General features: G+C 40.0%; 1 protein-coding gene across 1 annotated transcript in view; it reads left to right on the forward strand.

Annotated features, from left to right (window-relative positions):
- Nucleotides 1–16,808, forward strand: part of Drosha (drosha, ribonuclease type III) — a 132,482-nt gene that overhangs the window by 104,345 nt on the left and 11,329 nt on the right. The window contains exons 27-29 of the mRNA XM_013018593.1: nt 7,702–7,746; nt 8,633–8,790; nt 9,788–9,893. Of these exons, the coding sequence (XP_012874047.1) occupies nt 7,702–7,746; nt 8,633–8,790; nt 9,788–9,893 (309 nt within the window). The remainder of the gene's footprint in view (nt 1–7,701; nt 7,747–8,632; nt 8,791–9,787; nt 9,894–16,808) is intronic.

Raw genomic sequence — 16,808 nt, forward strand, 5'->3', positions numbered from 1 at the left:
CCAGGCAGGCATCTACATGTAGAAGGAAGAGAGGCACCTCCTTAATTCTGAGATTCTTGATTGGATGAACAGGAGCGCTGTGTGTGGTGACTCATGCCTCTAATTCCAGCACTCAAAAGGTTGAAACAGGAGGATCATGAGTTCAAGGCCAGCCTAGGACACATAGTGAGACCTTGCATGGACAAACAAATATAAATAGGATTAATTAAGAGAGTGAGAAGGGCAGTGGGGCAGGCTTTGGGTTTGGCTCCTCATGTGAGTGAGGGCAGTCTAGCAATTGAGTGCCCCGCTAATTATTATTCAGGGGTAAGGCGCTGCAGAATAGGCGAGAGCACGAAGACGGTCTTTATGACACCTGATAGCTGCTGAGGGAGAGGGAAACCTTGTTTCCTCTTAACTTTGCTTCTAGTTTAGTCTGTCTGTCCTCCTGGCCCTGTTAATGTCGGGACTATCTTCTTTCTCTCTCAACTGATGTTTCCCTCTTTCAGACACTGGGTGCTTTTGGTCTTGGAGTAACCTCAAAGTAACCTAGTATATTCATGCCATTGTTTGATTTTGGTTCTTCTTGAGAAGAAGGAGAGGTATTTCATAATTTTTCCTGTCTATTTTCTCATTATGAACTCTGTCCCCAACATCTCTGAAGCTCTAGAAATTGGAAAGATCATCTGATCAGCCTCTCCTGAGTGTCCACAGATTCTCATGGTTAGCATGGAATCTGTCACCTTTAGTCCTAACTCAGCCAGAAGCCTTAGAATCTTTCCTTTTGCTAAGATTTGTTCTCCCTCTACCCTATCACTGGCAACCTTTGGCTTTTAAATTGCTTCACTCTCCTACCATGTTCATTGTGTGAATGTATGTGTGTGAATGTGAGTGTGTGTGTGTACATGTCCATACCAGCATTGGGGCATGAACTCTGGTCCTTACACTCTCACTCAGCATTGTTGCTCACCACTGGCCCTGAAGCCCTACTTCCCTTTTTTTTGCTGGCTACTTGAAGATTAGACTCTCCTGGACATGTCTGTGTGGGCTGGCTTTGAACCTTGGTTTTCAGATCTCAGCCTCCTCTCTAGCCAAGACTGTAGGCATTGGCCACAGGGGTTCAGCGATTGTGGTCAATCTTGGTTTCCTCATTTCTCACCTAATAGACTGCTAGTCCCCACCCCTGCAGTCTACCTGTCATAGTACATGATATATCTACAATTCACAGGTCTTTCTTGCTTAAAATATTTGATCACTGTCTACCAAAGTCTATACTGTGCAACACAGGATCTAGTAGTTTTTATGAACTTTCCCTCAATATTTCAGTATCCTTTATTTCCACCTCTTTATGTCATTTTCTAGGAATTTCCTTTTTGTGCCCTTATATTTCTAGGCATTTTGTTTGTGTGTGTGTTTCTGAGGCTCCACTTTGATTTTCACTTGCTGAATTGCTCAATTCTTCAGATCCTCTTGAAGATTTATCTGATACCACGCAGGCAGAGCGTTCTGAGTCCTTCTGTGTGGTTTCTTCTTCATGTCCACTCTCCCCATCTTGATGTGAAGTCTAACATCTGACAACTCGACTAAATCTTTTCCAACTAGAGTATTTTAGTAGTTGAAATAGTCTGGTTGTGAATGTTAGGATGTGACCCCATGATGAACGGCTAAGAGCATCCAAGGAGGAATCAGCATTTTGGAATGAATAACTTGCAGCAGCAAAGAGAAAATGAACCAGAATGTCCCAGAGAATCTTGAGCTTTTGGAAATTGGGGTTGGTTGGAAGAGAGAGCTGTTTTATTGTGCTGATACATTATTATTGACAGTCACATTTCCTGTGGCCCACCACTTTACTTCGGGTTTACAGTGCTAATTCACTGAGGCATTTGAGGATACTTCGCAATTATCTGTGGCATACACATGAGGAAAAAGAGGCTTAGAGAGTCCAAGGAATCTGCCAGTTAAACCAGAATTAAACCCAGGGAACAAAAAGTGAGCCTTTGTCACTTCTCCTTTTCTTTTTTTTTTCTTTCCTTTCCAGTGAATCCTTTTTTATTGCCCCAGATCACCCTCATCTCCGGAGTATGAAGATTACATGCATGCCCCTTCAATCTAAAACTCCTACATGCAGCATCTCTTTTGAATTTGATGTATATGTTAGTTGTACAAAATGATGGATTTCATTGTGGCATTTTCATGTGTGTATATAATATACTTTGATTATTGTTACTCCCTATGACCCTTTATTGCCCTTCCTTTACCTCCCACTGGCCCCCTTCCTCTGCCCACATAGTGTTCATTCAGCTTTCATTCTATATCTTTTTCTTTTGCTAAATCTAGATTTGACATATGAGAGAAAACATGTATTTGTCTGAGATTGGCTAACTCATTGAACTTGATCTCCAGTTCCACTTATTCTTCTGCAAATGATAACATGTAGTTCTTTATGGTCAAATAAAATTCCATGGGTGAGATATTTCCCATTATCTTTATCCATCTGTTGCTGGGCACATGGGGCTGATTCTTAACTTGGCTATTGTGATAGTGCCTCAGTAAATACAGTAGATGTGTAAGCCTCTACTCTAATTTAGAATCCTTCCAGGGTTTGCCCAGGAATGGTATAGCTGTATCATAGGGGATTCTATCTTTAGTGTTTTGAAGAACTTCCATATGGTTTTCTTACCTACAGTATATAAGATTCTTTTTAGCTTTTTGTTTTGTTTTTGTTTTCTGGATGATAGCCATTCTCACCAGGATGAGATAGAATCTCAAGGTTGTTTAATTAGTATTTCCCTGATGGCTAAGAAGGATGAACATTGTATCATATATTGGTTAGCCATTTCTATCGAAAATTCTTTTCAATTCATTTGCTCATTTCAGTTAATGTACCTATTTATTGATTATTGTTTGGATTATTTGTTCGTTTGGTGTTTGTTTGTTTATTTTGGTGTCTGTCCTGGGGCTTGGATCCAGGGCCTGGGCACTGTCTCTGAGCTTTTGTGTTCATGACTAGCAATCTAACACTTGAGCCACAGCTCTACTTATGGCATTTTGATGTTTACTGGGAGATAAGAAGCTCACACTTTCCCTTCACAAGCTGGCTTCCAACTGTAATCTTCAGATCTCAGCTTCTTGAATAGTTAGGATTACAGGTGTGTGTCACCAGCACCTAGCTGTTTATTTTTTTTTAATTTTTTTTAATATTCTGGGTATTAATCTGTCATGAATAATTTTTAAATTTTTTCTCTTATTCTGTAAAGGCTTTTTACTCAGCTGTTCCCTTTGCTGTGCAGAAGCTTCTTGATGCATTCCTACTTGTCAATTCTTCATATGTTTGCTGAGTTTTTGGAGCCCTATTTAGAAAATTGTTGCACATTACTATTTCTTAAAGTGTTTTCTCTTAGTAGTTTCAGGTCTTGCATTATAATCTTTATCTATTATGAATTGATTTTTGTACAGGGTGAGAGATAGGGATCTAGTTTCAGTCTGTACATGTGAATAATTGGTTTTCCCAGTACCATTTGTTAAGCAAGCTGTCTTTTCTTTAATGTATGCTCTTGACACATTTGTTGGAAATCAGGTGACTATAGCTGTGTAAGTTTATTTCTGGATCTTCTATTTTATTTTATTGGACTCAGTTTTTGTGTCAGTTACTATGGACTCTGCAGTTTACCTTGAAGTCAAGTAGTACCTCTAACATTATCTTTTTTGCTCAGAATTGCTATGGCTTAGGTCTTTTGTACTTGTATGTGAACTTTTGAGTTGTTATCCTGTTTCGGTGAAGAATGACATTGGAATTTTTTTGTTGTTGTTGGTTGTGGGGTTTGAACTCTGGGCCTGGGCACTGTCCCTCAGCTCAAGGCACACACTCTACCACTTGAGCCACAGCGCCACTTCTGGTTTTCTGGTGTTTTAGTGGAGATAAGAGACTCACAGACTTTCCTGCCTGGGCTGGCTTTGAACTGTGATCCTCAGATCTCAGCCTCCTTGAGTAGGCAGGATTACAGGTGTGAGCCACCAGCGAGCGCCCTGCTTGACACTGGAATTTTGATGAAGATTGCTTGATTCTGAGGATTAGGGTGGCTATTTTCAGAATATTAATTTTGCCAGTCTATAAAGTTTTTCTATCTTCTAGGGTCTTCTTCAATTTGTTTTTTCAGTGTTTTCTAGTTTTCATTGTAGAAATCTTTTACTTCTTGCTTGAGTTTAATCCTAATATTTTAAAAAGCTATTATGAATGCCATTTTTTTCCTGATTTCTTTCTCAACGTGTTCCTTGTTATACGGAAAAACTAGATTTTTAATTTTGTTTTTATATCCTCCTATAGCTATTTGATGAGCTATCTTGTAGATAATTTTTAAGTTTACTTGATCTGTAGTAATTTAAATCTGAAGTTCTTTGTTGATTTCTTTGCTGGATAATTTATCTATTGATGAGCGGGGTGTTGAAGTTGCATACACTATTACTGTACCCACACTCATCTCTCCTTATGTCCAGTAGTACTTATTTTATGAAATTGGATGCACCCATGTTCATGTGTATACCTTATGTTTGACTTTTTTCTTTTCGGTTTTGTTTTGCTTAACATCATGACCTCTCCTCAACTTTTTTGCTCACAGCTGGCATATACTTCTTGAGCTACACCTCTAGTCCAGAATTTTACTGGTTGGTTGGAGGTAGTTTCACAGATTTTTTTTTTCCCCTGCCCAGTCTGGCTTTGAACCGCAACCCTCCAAGTCTCTGCCTCTGGAGTGGCTAAGATTACAGGTGTGAGCCACTGATGTCTAGTTGGATTTCTTCCATTTTTAATATGCACAGTAGTGACCTTCTTTTATTCTTTCTAATTTTGGCTTGAAGTCTGTTATGTCAGAGATAAGTGTAGTGATTTCTTTCAGATTTTGTTTGTGTTGATTATCATTTTCCACACTTTCTCTTCAGTCTGTGAATTTATTGCAGAAAGTGGACAGTTAAATTGTGTCTTTTATTCATTTAGCCAATGTGCAACTTTTAATTGGAGAATTAAAGCTGTTTCCATTTAGGGTTATTATTGAACAGCATGTATTAAACTTCTGCCTTCTTCTTAGTGGTTTATTGATTTACTGAGTTAATATTTTATTCCTTCCTACTTTTCATTTGTTTATCTATTCTGCTAATGAGATATATTCTTTCCTAATCTCTTGTGCTTATCTATATATTTCTTCCTCTTCTTTGTATAGTATTCCTTTAAGTATCTTCTGCAGTTCCGGTGTAGGGGTCATGAATTGCTTTAGTTTATGCTTAACATTCAAGATCTTTATTTCTCAAGGATAGCTTTGCTGGATATAGTCATATTGTTTAGCAGAAACTGTCTCAGAGCTTGAAATACATGTAGTTGGGGCCTTTGAGGTTTCCACTGAAGTTTTGCCTTTGTGAGTAACTTGGCCTTCCTCTTTTACAACTTTCTATATCCTCTCTTTGTTCTGTATTCTTGGCATTTTACTTAGAATTTGTTGTGGAGAGGTACTGTTAAAAATCATGTCTATTTGAGGTTCTATGTTTCCTGCACTAAGATGTCCATATCTTTCCCTAGATTTTGGAAATTTTCAATTATAATATCATTAGATGATATACTTTTATTCTGTATCTTGATCCTTTCTTGTATACCATAGATTCATAAGTTTGGTCTCTTACTCATTTCCCAGAAATCTTAAATGTTGTAGTCATGAATTTTTTTATTTTGTTTCTATTTTTTAATTGCTATCCAGTGTAATAATTCTCTGCTTTTATATTCAGTGAATGATATTCTTTCTTCCACCTGTCTAGTCTGTTGGTGATGCTTTACACTGAGTTTTTAATTGGTTTATTGAGTTTATAATTTTCATAATTATTTCCTCTCTGTCTCTCTCTTTCTCTTTCTTTCTTTCTCTCTCTTTCCCTCTGTCTGTTTCTCTATCTGTTGTCCCTTTCTCTTCTTCCTTTTCTATTTCTTTCTCCCTTTTCCTTCTCTTTTCCTTCCAGAATCTCTATCCCCATGCAGAATTTCTCACCTTTGTTGTTAAATTTTTCATCCAGGTCTTGAATTGATTTCTTTAATTTATTCTTCTGTTTGTTTGAATTCCCTTTGAGGTCATAGATCCTTTTTTAAAAAAATGACAGTAAACTCATGCTTGCTAGGCTGCTGCTCTACCACTTGGCTTCTTATTGGTTATTTTGGAGATGGAGTCTTACAGACATATCTGCCCAGGCTAACATCAACCCATGATATTACTCAGGAGATTTCAGTCTTCTGAGTAGCTAGGATTCTATAAGTGTAAGTGCTGGCATTGGCCACTGATCATTTTTTAAAGTAAACTTTTAGATTCTTTGCCTGGCATTTCAGTAGCTTTGGATTCAGTTGTTGAAGATTTGTGAACTTCTAAAGTTATTATAGTTTTCAAATTCCTTGTTTTTCTAGGTTGTGGTTTGTGCATTTGTTGGTACAGGCATCTTTTCTGGTATTAGTAAACAACTTTCTTTTACTTGTTAGTTACTTACAAGTTTTACTTGTTAGTACCCTCTCTGAGGAGAAAACAAACCATGATAACAGCAACAACACCCAAACAAACCAGATTTAGCAATACAGTTAAAATCAATTAAAAGCTATTATGCTATCACTGAAAACAAAATAGCAAGAATAATGTAAACTTACGAGGTTAAAACATTCAAGTAGAAATACTAATGAATGAAATAAAAGAGAAGAACAGGGAAAAGGAAAAAAGAGAAAAGGATAAAAAGAATTTAAGGAAGAGAAAAGAGTTAAAAATCAGATTACAAAATTTTAAAAAGCTATATAAGTAAAAGTAGAGTAAGAACATATGTAGACTAGAAAGAATAAGTAAAAAAATACAAAAGTTAAAAAAAAACAACAACAAAGAATTGGACAAACTTCTTACTGTATCTGCAGGTCTTGGAATATGCTGGGTGGTAAGAGGGTGAGTGAGATGTTCCTGGAGTCTCTTGTAGCTCCTCTTCTTCATTGAGACTGGTGCTATCTTCAGGCTGAGGCCTAGCTGGTCAGGAGTCCATCGTTGACTTCATGGCTATGTTCAATTTAGAAGCTTTTCTTTTCATACTGCTGAACTTCAGTAAAATGTTTTCTCTTTAAAATAACATTTTAATTCTCATTTATTTCTGAGACCTAATATTAAGGCCAGAAAGTAAAAATTTAGAGGCTTTCTAGGGTCCAAACCTGAAGGAAAACCACCTTAATCCTGATGACTTTCTCATTATAACTGTCTCTGGGTTTAACTTGTTATTATTTCCCTAAATAAAAATTTAATGCTATGATGCCTTTTTTTTTAGCCACAATTGGGATATTCAAAGAATACATTGCATACACTTATTTGTGTGTAGAAAGCACAGTGGATGCTCATTTCTGGAGAATAGTGAACTAGCAGGGATGAACTGAACAACAGTTTAACCTAGCCTGTTAGGTTAAGCAAATGTGTAACTTAGTTTTAAAAGGTATGTCTGACTTCTGGGGTGGGAGGCTTTTTTCCTCCCTAGCTTAAGGCTAATTAGAGTCACTACAGGTAGCTTGAGTGGTGAATACACTTTAAAAAATTAGTTTGCTAGTGCTATTGAATTTGTAGTAAGTGGAGTCAGCATCTGAATAGTTCAGTATTTCAAATAATGACATTTTATTTAGTACTCTCGAGTGTATTAAATGCTTCCCTTGAGCATTAAAGGCATCACTCCATTTTCTAGGACCTGCGAGAAGTCTGGCTCAATTATCCTCTCCACCCACTCCAGGTAAGTATGATTTTCCTGTCTGCAGTGAGCTTTTAACTCCAGATCTTCCTTTTACTTTCCTTTGCCTTTCTTTGCTTCTCCCACTTTTTTATTTTTTGGGTCTGGTCATGGGGCCTGAACTCTGGGCCTGGGCGCTGTCCCTCAGCTCTTCAGCTCAAGGCTAGCACTCTACCACTTGAGCCACAGCACCACTTCCGGCTTTTTTCTTTTTGCTTATGTGGTGCTGAGGAATCGAACCCAGGGCCTCAGGCATGCAAGGCAAGCACTCTACCACTGAGCCACCTTCCCAGTCCCACCTTCCCAGTTTTAATGGTGTTTGTTTGCTAAAATACTGTGGTGCCTAGAGGACGTGGAGTAGTCAAGTTGCTCTAAAATGGTGGGTCACAAGGGGCAGTCCCCAGATGATGACCACCCACCTTACCTGGGAACTTGTCAGCAAGGCAGATTCTCAGTCCTCACTCCAGACTTGTGAAGTCAGTCACTTCAGGGTGGGGCCTAGCCACCTGCCTTTAACAGCCCTCTGAGTGTTCTCTGAATGCTAAAAGTTCAGGAACCACTGCTTTACTAGAGATGTATATTCTCCACCAGCTGCTTTCCAGCCTGACTCTTCCTTGGAGAGTTGGTCTAATACTAGGGATTTTGAACTATCTGTGTACAGTACTTGGCCTTGAAATTTGATAGAAGATTGGAAAATATTATTTGAGCCTTCTTTAAATATTAGGTTTGTTTGCCATTCTAAGAGATGAGAAAGAAGCTTCCATGTTTTAATGGCATTTCAGAAATGTCTGCCCATGGGGGATGGAATTTTATACTGTCCTAGAATTGATAATTATTCTTACAACCAAACACTACACATTGTTTTCATTTTCTTTCTATGTGTCTATAGCTACAAGAGCCAAATACTGATCGACAACTTATTGAAACCTCTCCAGTCCTACAGAAACTTACAGAGTTTGAAGAAGCAATTGGAGTAATTTTCACTCACGTTCGACTTCTGGCAAGGGCATTCACGTTGAGAACTGTGGGATTTAACCATCTGACCCTGTGAGTTCTCTGCACTCAATGTTGTCCCTTCGAAGGGATTGGGATTTTAAACTTATGACTGGGAAAGTCATTGTGAGGCAGGTGACCAGGGAGGTGGTGGTATGGCCAGGGATGGCTCTGATCTGGGTTTTGTTTTGTTTTGTTTTTTTAAAATCCCATTAACAGGCATCTCGTTCCTTGTTTAAGAGAAATTTGAAGGAAGCAAAACTTTCCCAGAGACATACTGAAATTTTAGGCTTTGAAGAGCACATGATGGTTTCTTTGTCGTGATTAGAATTGGCCCTCAAGCAGCTGTAGTTATAACCAAAGGACTATGGCTGTCTTCCAATAAAACTTTGACACAGGCCATGAACAGCTTCAGTCCTCCAACCTCTGCTCTACATGGATGATTGGACAATGAGTGAAATAACTACAAAAATAAACAAAATTTAGGCTAAGCATGTGGTTCAGTAGTCATGTGTTTGCTTAGCATGTGCAATACTGAATTTGATCACAATAGGAAAAGGAAAGACCAGAAGCAGAAATTGTTGGCTTTTAATACTATTTTTAACTCCCTTCTCCCAAATTAGATAGTCTCAACCTTGTTTAAACTGTAAAGATTACAGATTCTTGCAGATTTTTTTAGATGTCTTTAAACTAAATTTAAGTTTTGAGTAATCGAGTATATGTTGCATGTATAGTAGGAAAAATTCTTGGGCCCTTTTGCTTTGTTACAAAGTTTATTTTTCAACTGGCACTCAGCTTCTGGCAAGGTTCTGTTTACCAGTCTTTGCTTCAGCTGTTGTCTAATTTGTAGAACATGTTCATTTTGCTCTTCTTTGAAGCTCAGCCTAGATGAACTCAGAGCTCTTTTTAGTTGAGCATCCTCAGGGAATTTAGTTTTGTACTTTCAAACAAAATGAATACACTGCCTTCCCAAGTCACGTCTTAAAAATTGCATTATCGTTTTCCCTTCCATCCAAATATGGTTATTGATTTCTCAACATTGATATTCCAGAGGCCACAACCAGAGAATGGAGTTCCTAGGTGACTCCATTATGCAGCTGGTCGCCACGGAGTACTTATTCATTCATTTCCCGGATCATCACGAAGGCCACTTAACTGTGAGTTGGTATTTAACTGCGCTGTCCAATAAGATTGCCAGAAGAATTGAATCCATATTTATGAATTTGGTGACTTAGTTCTCTCTTTCTATTGCTGTGACAAAAGAGCTGATGGAAACAAAGGAGAATTAGGTTGGTTGTCCAGGGTCAACTATCTCCTTCATTTTGAGCCTGGGACCAGGCAAAATACGGCAATGGGAGTGTGTCGGGAAGGAGGCTGCTCACCTCGTAGTGACTGTGGAAAGCACCAAGTGAGAAAGGTGGGCCAGGAATGAGATCTACCCTCCAAAGCTACGCGCCCCCACGCCTGGTGCCTCCCAGTAGCTTTTGCCTCCTAATATTGCTATTCACCCCTCCATCGATGAAGTTGGTGCCCTCAGCATCCAGTCACCTGTGACTAGGGAGCAAGCCCACCAAGGGTGAGCCTTTAAGGGGGAACACTTCATATCCCAACTGCAGTAGTGGCTATAGCACGTCCTGGCATTGTTCATTTTATTGTGTACATTGTATTCAAAGCATGCTTATGATGAGCACTCATGCTATATTCTTTCATTTAATGATCATCCTCTCCGTGCAAGACTTTGAGCTAGGCCTCATGAAGAAGCAGAGATGAGTAACACCAAGTCTATGTTTTAATGGATTTTAAAAACCACTGGGCGCTGGTGACTAATACCTGTAATCCTATTTACTCAAGAGGCTGAGATCTGATGATTGTGGTTTAAATACAGCCTGGGCAGGAAAGTTTGTGAGACTCTTACCTCCAATTCACCACCAAAAAGCTGAAAGCAGAGCTGTGGCTCAAGTGGTAGAGTGCTAGTCTTGAGTAAGAAAAGCTTAGGGACAACATTCAGGCCCTGAGTTCATCACACCAAAACAAAGAACAAATCAAAATCCTCCTAGAAGAGATTAAAATATAAGTAAATGATTATGAAAAAAACTCTAATACTCTGTGTATATTATTTGTGTCTGTACACATAAATACGCATTATTAAAAGTATAAGTAGACTATGTTGAGTATTAAAGAGGTAGGTAAATTGTTACTCTTGTGCAGTTTAGGCAAAGATTTCTTCTAGCTATGGAGTGGAAAGAAGGCCACATGGGTATGATGGTGTTTGAACCTTTAAACATGGGTAGGGTTGTGCACTGGCTTTCCACAAACTGGGACTAGAGAAATAAGGGCATGACATGAAAACCAGATCAAGAGGCACCAATAAGGACTCATGTTGGCGAGGCCATGCAAAGTTGAAAAGAAACGACAGAGACAAGGTTGAATTATGGACCAAGCGTCACCCATCCCTCCCTCTTCCGTTTCATTTTATAAATTCGGTTGAATTTATTTGATGCCAATTGTTTTCACTTGGACAAACCCAGTCAGTGATATGCCTAGAAAGCTGAAGGACACATATCTAGCAGCCAGTTGCGATGACCTCTTCAAGTGCAAGGAGTAACCTTGGAGAAGTCCCTTGAGAATTGGGCACGGGCAAGGCAGCTGCTTCTTGGGCCAACAAAACATGGTGGTACCCTTTAAGACCTTTGTTAACATAGCTTTTATTATGTTGAGGAAAATAACAAGTTTTTGCAACTTTATGATTTTTTTATGCATGGTTAGCTTTGAAAAGCATTGAATCTTATTTCTGCAACTGTGAACCCTAGAAATAGTTTAAGTGAGACTTAAATATTGTAATTAGGGTGAACATGGTGATTTTCCTATGTTTAGGTGTAATTTTTTGGTGGAATTTCTAAACCCAGTATTCATTCACCCAGTGGGGATTGAGCTTCTGCTGTGTACTATATACTATAAGCTCTGAGGAATCAGTGGTGCTTTAATTTTAAATTAAGTTGATTGCCATTTCAAGTTAACTGCTTTTAGGTAAGTGTTTTCTTCTTGAGTTGCTAAGAAAACGTGAGTCTTCCGGAGGAATAAACTTGTGTTTCATCTCACTCAGAAAAACAGTGTATTGTACATTCAATGCTCTCCATTAAGGAGTAGATGTCATAGGAGTCAAGATTGTTGCCCGGTGCTGGTGGCTCGCACCTAGAGTCCTAGCTACTCAGGAGGTTGAATTCTGAGAACTGCAGTTCAAAGCCAGCCTGTGCAGAAAAGTTTGTGAGACTCTTATCGCCAATAAACCAGATGCAGAGCTGTGGCTGAAGTGGTAGAGCGCTACCTTGAGTGAAAAGCTACAGGCGAGTGGGAAGCCTTGAGTTCATGTCCCAGTACTGGCACACTCACAAGAAATAGGTGGTAGTTCTGAGAACACAACCAGCCCAACTCATACCGCACATTCTGAGTTGTCGTTTTTTGTTTTGTTTTCTTTTCTTTTCTTTCTTTATTTTTTTTGGTTGGTTATGGGGCTTGAACTCTGGGCCTGGGCGCTGTCCCTCAGCTCTTCAGCTCAAGGCATGCACTCTACCACTTGAGCCACAGCACCACTTCCGGTTTTCTGGTGGTTCATTGGAGATGAGAGTCTCACGGACTTCCTTGCCTGGGCTGGCTTTGAACCACAATCCTAAGATCTGAGTAGCTAGGATTACAGGTGTGAGCCACTGGTGCCCAGCTTGCCCTGCTTTTTACAGTTAGTAAACAATTTCTCAGAAGGCCCTCCTGGGCCATGTTCCCTTCTTCCTGGTGTCTCTCCCAGTATCTATTCTTTGAGTGACAGCACTTTCTCCCTGCGAGCAGAAGCTGAGCTCTTCAGACCCAGCTGTGTTCTGAGCTCCAGTTCCAGCTGCCTCTTTAGCATTTCTGCAAGAGATTGACCTCTTCCCTGCCTCCTTGTCCAGACTTCCCCTAGTAATGGAACAGCACATCACCTACCCAGAATTATAACCTAGGAGTGCCGTTGATTTCTTCCTTCCCCCCACCTCTGTATTCCAGTACATTCACAAGGTCTAACCATGTTCTTCCAGAGTCCTTGATTATGTCCTCTCTCTTCCTCATCTCTATCACCTACAGACTCTTCAGCAGCTTAGCTCGCTTCAGTCTTTGTGAAAGTTTTGCATAGCTGTCAAAATATTACAGGCTTGTGATTGACAAAGAGACCCTTTTGGAGGAAGAAAGTAATGTTTCTGAAGTTTCAAAGGCAGGAATCTAGATTGGAGTCATATAGAGCATAGGGAGTGTGGCACCACCCTGCAGAAGAGTGGCTTCTGGGGCCTGCATTTTCCCCCCGGGATGTGTGCTGCTCTTTGAAAAGCTTGTCATCGATGCTCTTGTACACTTTTTTGTTTGTTTGGTTTTTGTCAGTCATGAGCTTGAAATTAAGATCTGGGTGCTGGCTCTGAGCTTTTTTGCTCAAGGCTAGCACTCTAGCACTTTTAACCACAGCTTCACTTCTGGTTTTCTGGAGGTTAATTGGAGATAAAGAGGCTCACAGGCTTTTCTGCCTGGACTGGCTTTAAACTGCTGGCCTTCAGATCTCAGTCTCCTGAGTAGCTAGGATTACAGGTGTGAGCCATTCTTGCCCAACTAGTACTGGAATTTAAACTCAGGTCCTGGCAACTAACTGTCTCTTAGGTTTTTTTTGCTCCTGATGACACTTTACCACTTGAGCCATAGCCCTACTTTTCAGCTTCTTGGTGATTAATTGGAGGTAAGAGTCTTATAGAATTTCCTGCATAGGCTGATTTCAGTCTTTGGATCTCAGCCTCCTGAGTGGCAAGAGTTACAGGCGTGAGCCACTCAGCACCTGGCTCCTGTGGGTATTTTGGTACACTGCCTACACGATGGACAGTCTTCTGTACTCCTTCAGACTGTACACTCTACCTATCTAATGAAGGTATACTCTAATATTTGGATTCATAAATATACTCACTTCTTTCGTTGGTATACTGTTGTCACCAAAAGTATACATAGTCACACTTCCATGGGAATCCAACCTGCTTAGGGAATTAAATGTTAGATTATCAGACAAATGAAACATAATTACACAAAGTAAGTATTCAGAATGATTCCAAAGTTTTGAATGTGACAGTGTGTCTGTAATATATCTGCTGTTCTTCTGATGACAGCTTCCTTTAGGGAACTGTTAGTCAGATTTTTGCATTGCTATGACAAACACTTGAGAGAACAAATTAAAAGGAGAAAAGATTTATTTGGGGGAAAAAATTCTTAGTTGAATTTCTAATAAGCATTTCGAACCTAATGTGCCCAAAGCAGAACAGTTTTTCCCTCTAAATACTTCTTTTTCAGTGTTCATGTATCAGTAAGAATCATTTCATTATTCCTTAGCTTTTCTCTCTTCATCTGTCAACCATCAGCATGGCCCTTTGATGTTTTCTCTTTTTTTGTTATTCTGAATTGACCACCTCCAACTCAGGCTACTGATTCCACACTCTCTTTTATCTGTTCCTTCCCCTTTTCCCAGTCTGTTTTCGGCACAGAATCTAAAGAGATTGTTTAATGGGAAGCCAGATGACAACTGTTTTCTGGGCAGGTGCTCAGTCTTTTACTCCCAATTGTACTGAGTGTAAAAGGGAAAGGTATAGGGTCACCTTGTAGGACCTGCCTTCCTGCTGCTGTCTCTGACTTTGTCTCCTGAACTCTTTACCTCAGCCTCAACTAGGTTTCTACAGGACACCGAATCAGCCCTTTCTTGGAGCCTTTGCATGTGCTAGTTCATCTGGCCACATTCTCTTTCTCTTGGTTGTCCATAAAGCCAAATTTCATTTCCTTCAGCTCTGAGTCAAAGCCATCTTAGCAATGAGGCCTTCTTTAACCCACCTTACTTAAGATCCCTAACTAAGATCCCTCCATGGGGCTGAAACTTCATTCCCATTTTCTCCTTAGGACAAAGTACCTGTTTTACTTGTTACAGGGAAAATTCCCATCGGAGTATAAACTCCATGACAGAAAGGGCTTATATCTATTTTCTTCATTCTGATCTGAGTGCTTGGGAAAATCCTGATAGATCATTGATCAGGAAATGGGCCTTGAGTGAATGGTCTTTCCATCCCAGAGTAATACTTTTTAGTTGTTCTTACAGTGAGTTGTGAATGACCAGAGGTCGGGGTGACTGGCCCTACCCACATACCCAGCCTCATGACATGGGCTCTTCCAAATCCATACCAGCCTTCGTGGTGTTTCTGCAAGTCCTTCCTACATAAGGCTTTTGTTGTACCTGCTTTTCTGCCTGGAAACCATTCTGTCCCTGGCCCCTAACTTTCATCTGCCTGCTGTCTCAGTATATTAGAAGTTCTGTGAGAGCATTCGTCTGTTCATCTCAGTTTGGTCCAGCAGCCCCTGACACAAAGGATGTTCTTAATACACAATGCAGTAAAGTGTAAGTTTTACAGACAGCTAAGTCATATTGAGAAGGCAGAGGAATTGACCCTGCAAGGAGGTGACATGTTGCTCTAGGTGTAAGGAAGAAACTAAGGACGATCCTTTGAATGACCTAAGGAATGCCATTAATTAAAAAAATGTGGGAAGAATTGCATATTGCAGTTGAAGGTGTATGGAGAGTTTGTTAAATGAATAATGGTGGTTAAAGGGCATAGTAAATCAGATTGGAAAGCTTCAGTTAGCTTTGAGCCAGTCCCTCACACACTTGGTTTACAGGAGAGTAATGACAACTGAGCCAATGTAATTGTGGTTTCCAAGCTTTGAATGCTGATGAGGACAAACATACTGCTCTGTAAGTTAGATATGTAAGAAGGCCTACTTGGGAGAGAATGCTAGTTGGATACAATTGTCTTGGTATAACCGAGTTTAAATTGGAATACCAAGCAACTTTCTATTTCTTTCTTTTTTTAAAAAAAATTAACTTTACGAGGTTATACAAGACGGTTTTAATTCTGTATGTCCGTGACAGTTTATGAATACAGTGTGTCTTAGTCAGTGTCATCCCTTCTCCCATTTCTTCCCCATCTCTCTCAACCCCACCCATCCCTTCAGGTTGCCCTGGTTCCATTTTCACATGTGCACATTGAATAATATGACTGTGTTTGCCCACCCTTCCTTTCTCTGTTTGTTTGTCCCCGGCCTTCTCTTGGCCTCTCTCCACCCCTACCTGCTGACAATACATGTTCTAGCTTCCTGGTATTCATTTTGTTAAACTGAAGTTCTGTTGCACATACTGAAGATTTTGTTTTTTTAGGATGAGCCTACCCAGTCGAGTCAAGGTAACTATGAGCCTGTCTCCAGGAAAGGAAAAGCATCTACTGGCACCAGAATGCTTGTCTTGTGACACTTGCAAATTTTCAGCCTAGGAGTATTCTCCGAGCTAAAGCAGAGTTGCTAATCCCCAGGCCTATTCTTTGTAAGGCATTGTGCCCAATGGTGACATGTCCTAGCAAGGTGAACTGGCAGATCTTGTTTGCTTATAGAGGAATGACTTGGGATAATGGGAAAGAGAGCAAGGATCACAAAGAAAAAAACTTGAGAGGCGGTGATCTCATCCTACCCTGCTGTCTGCAGACAGCGCTGAGCATAAAGCATCCAGCCAAGTGGGGATCTAATCTGAGAGATCTCTTTGAGAAGATGGATTCCCTGGCCTCCTGCTTGAGGATTTCTCTATGGCTGACATAATGCGGCTCTTTGTATCTGACCTGCACTCTGCCTGCTACCATTTGTGTACCTTTTCTTTAATTATCATGGGAAATGGAGACCATCTGGCTACCACTCTTGGTATAATAGTCCTGTGTGGCATATCACTGTCACTTTTAATAACGTATTCTGCTTTCTCCCGTGCTCTTCTATGAAAGCCTTCAGAATAATAAATCACAGTCTACCTCGTTTACACTAGATGGCCCTCTTTCGTAGCTCATGTCCCACGGCTGTGGTTTCTTTCAAATCAAGACTGAATAAGGAAGTTAAAGGGAGAATGCCAATATATGTGTTTGATTTAAACCAGCAAACCTTGTTCCTCTGAAAATTTAAGTGTCAAGAAATGGTGAAGGACTGCTCTGCTGAGA

The sequence above is a fragment of the Dipodomys ordii genome, unplaced genomic scaffold (assembly GCF_000151885.1).
Source record: "Dipodomys ordii isolate 6190 unplaced genomic scaffold, Dord_2.0 Scaffold41, whole genome shotgun sequence".
Lineage (NCBI taxonomy): Eukaryota > Metazoa > Chordata > Mammalia > Rodentia > Heteromyidae > Dipodomys > Dipodomys ordii.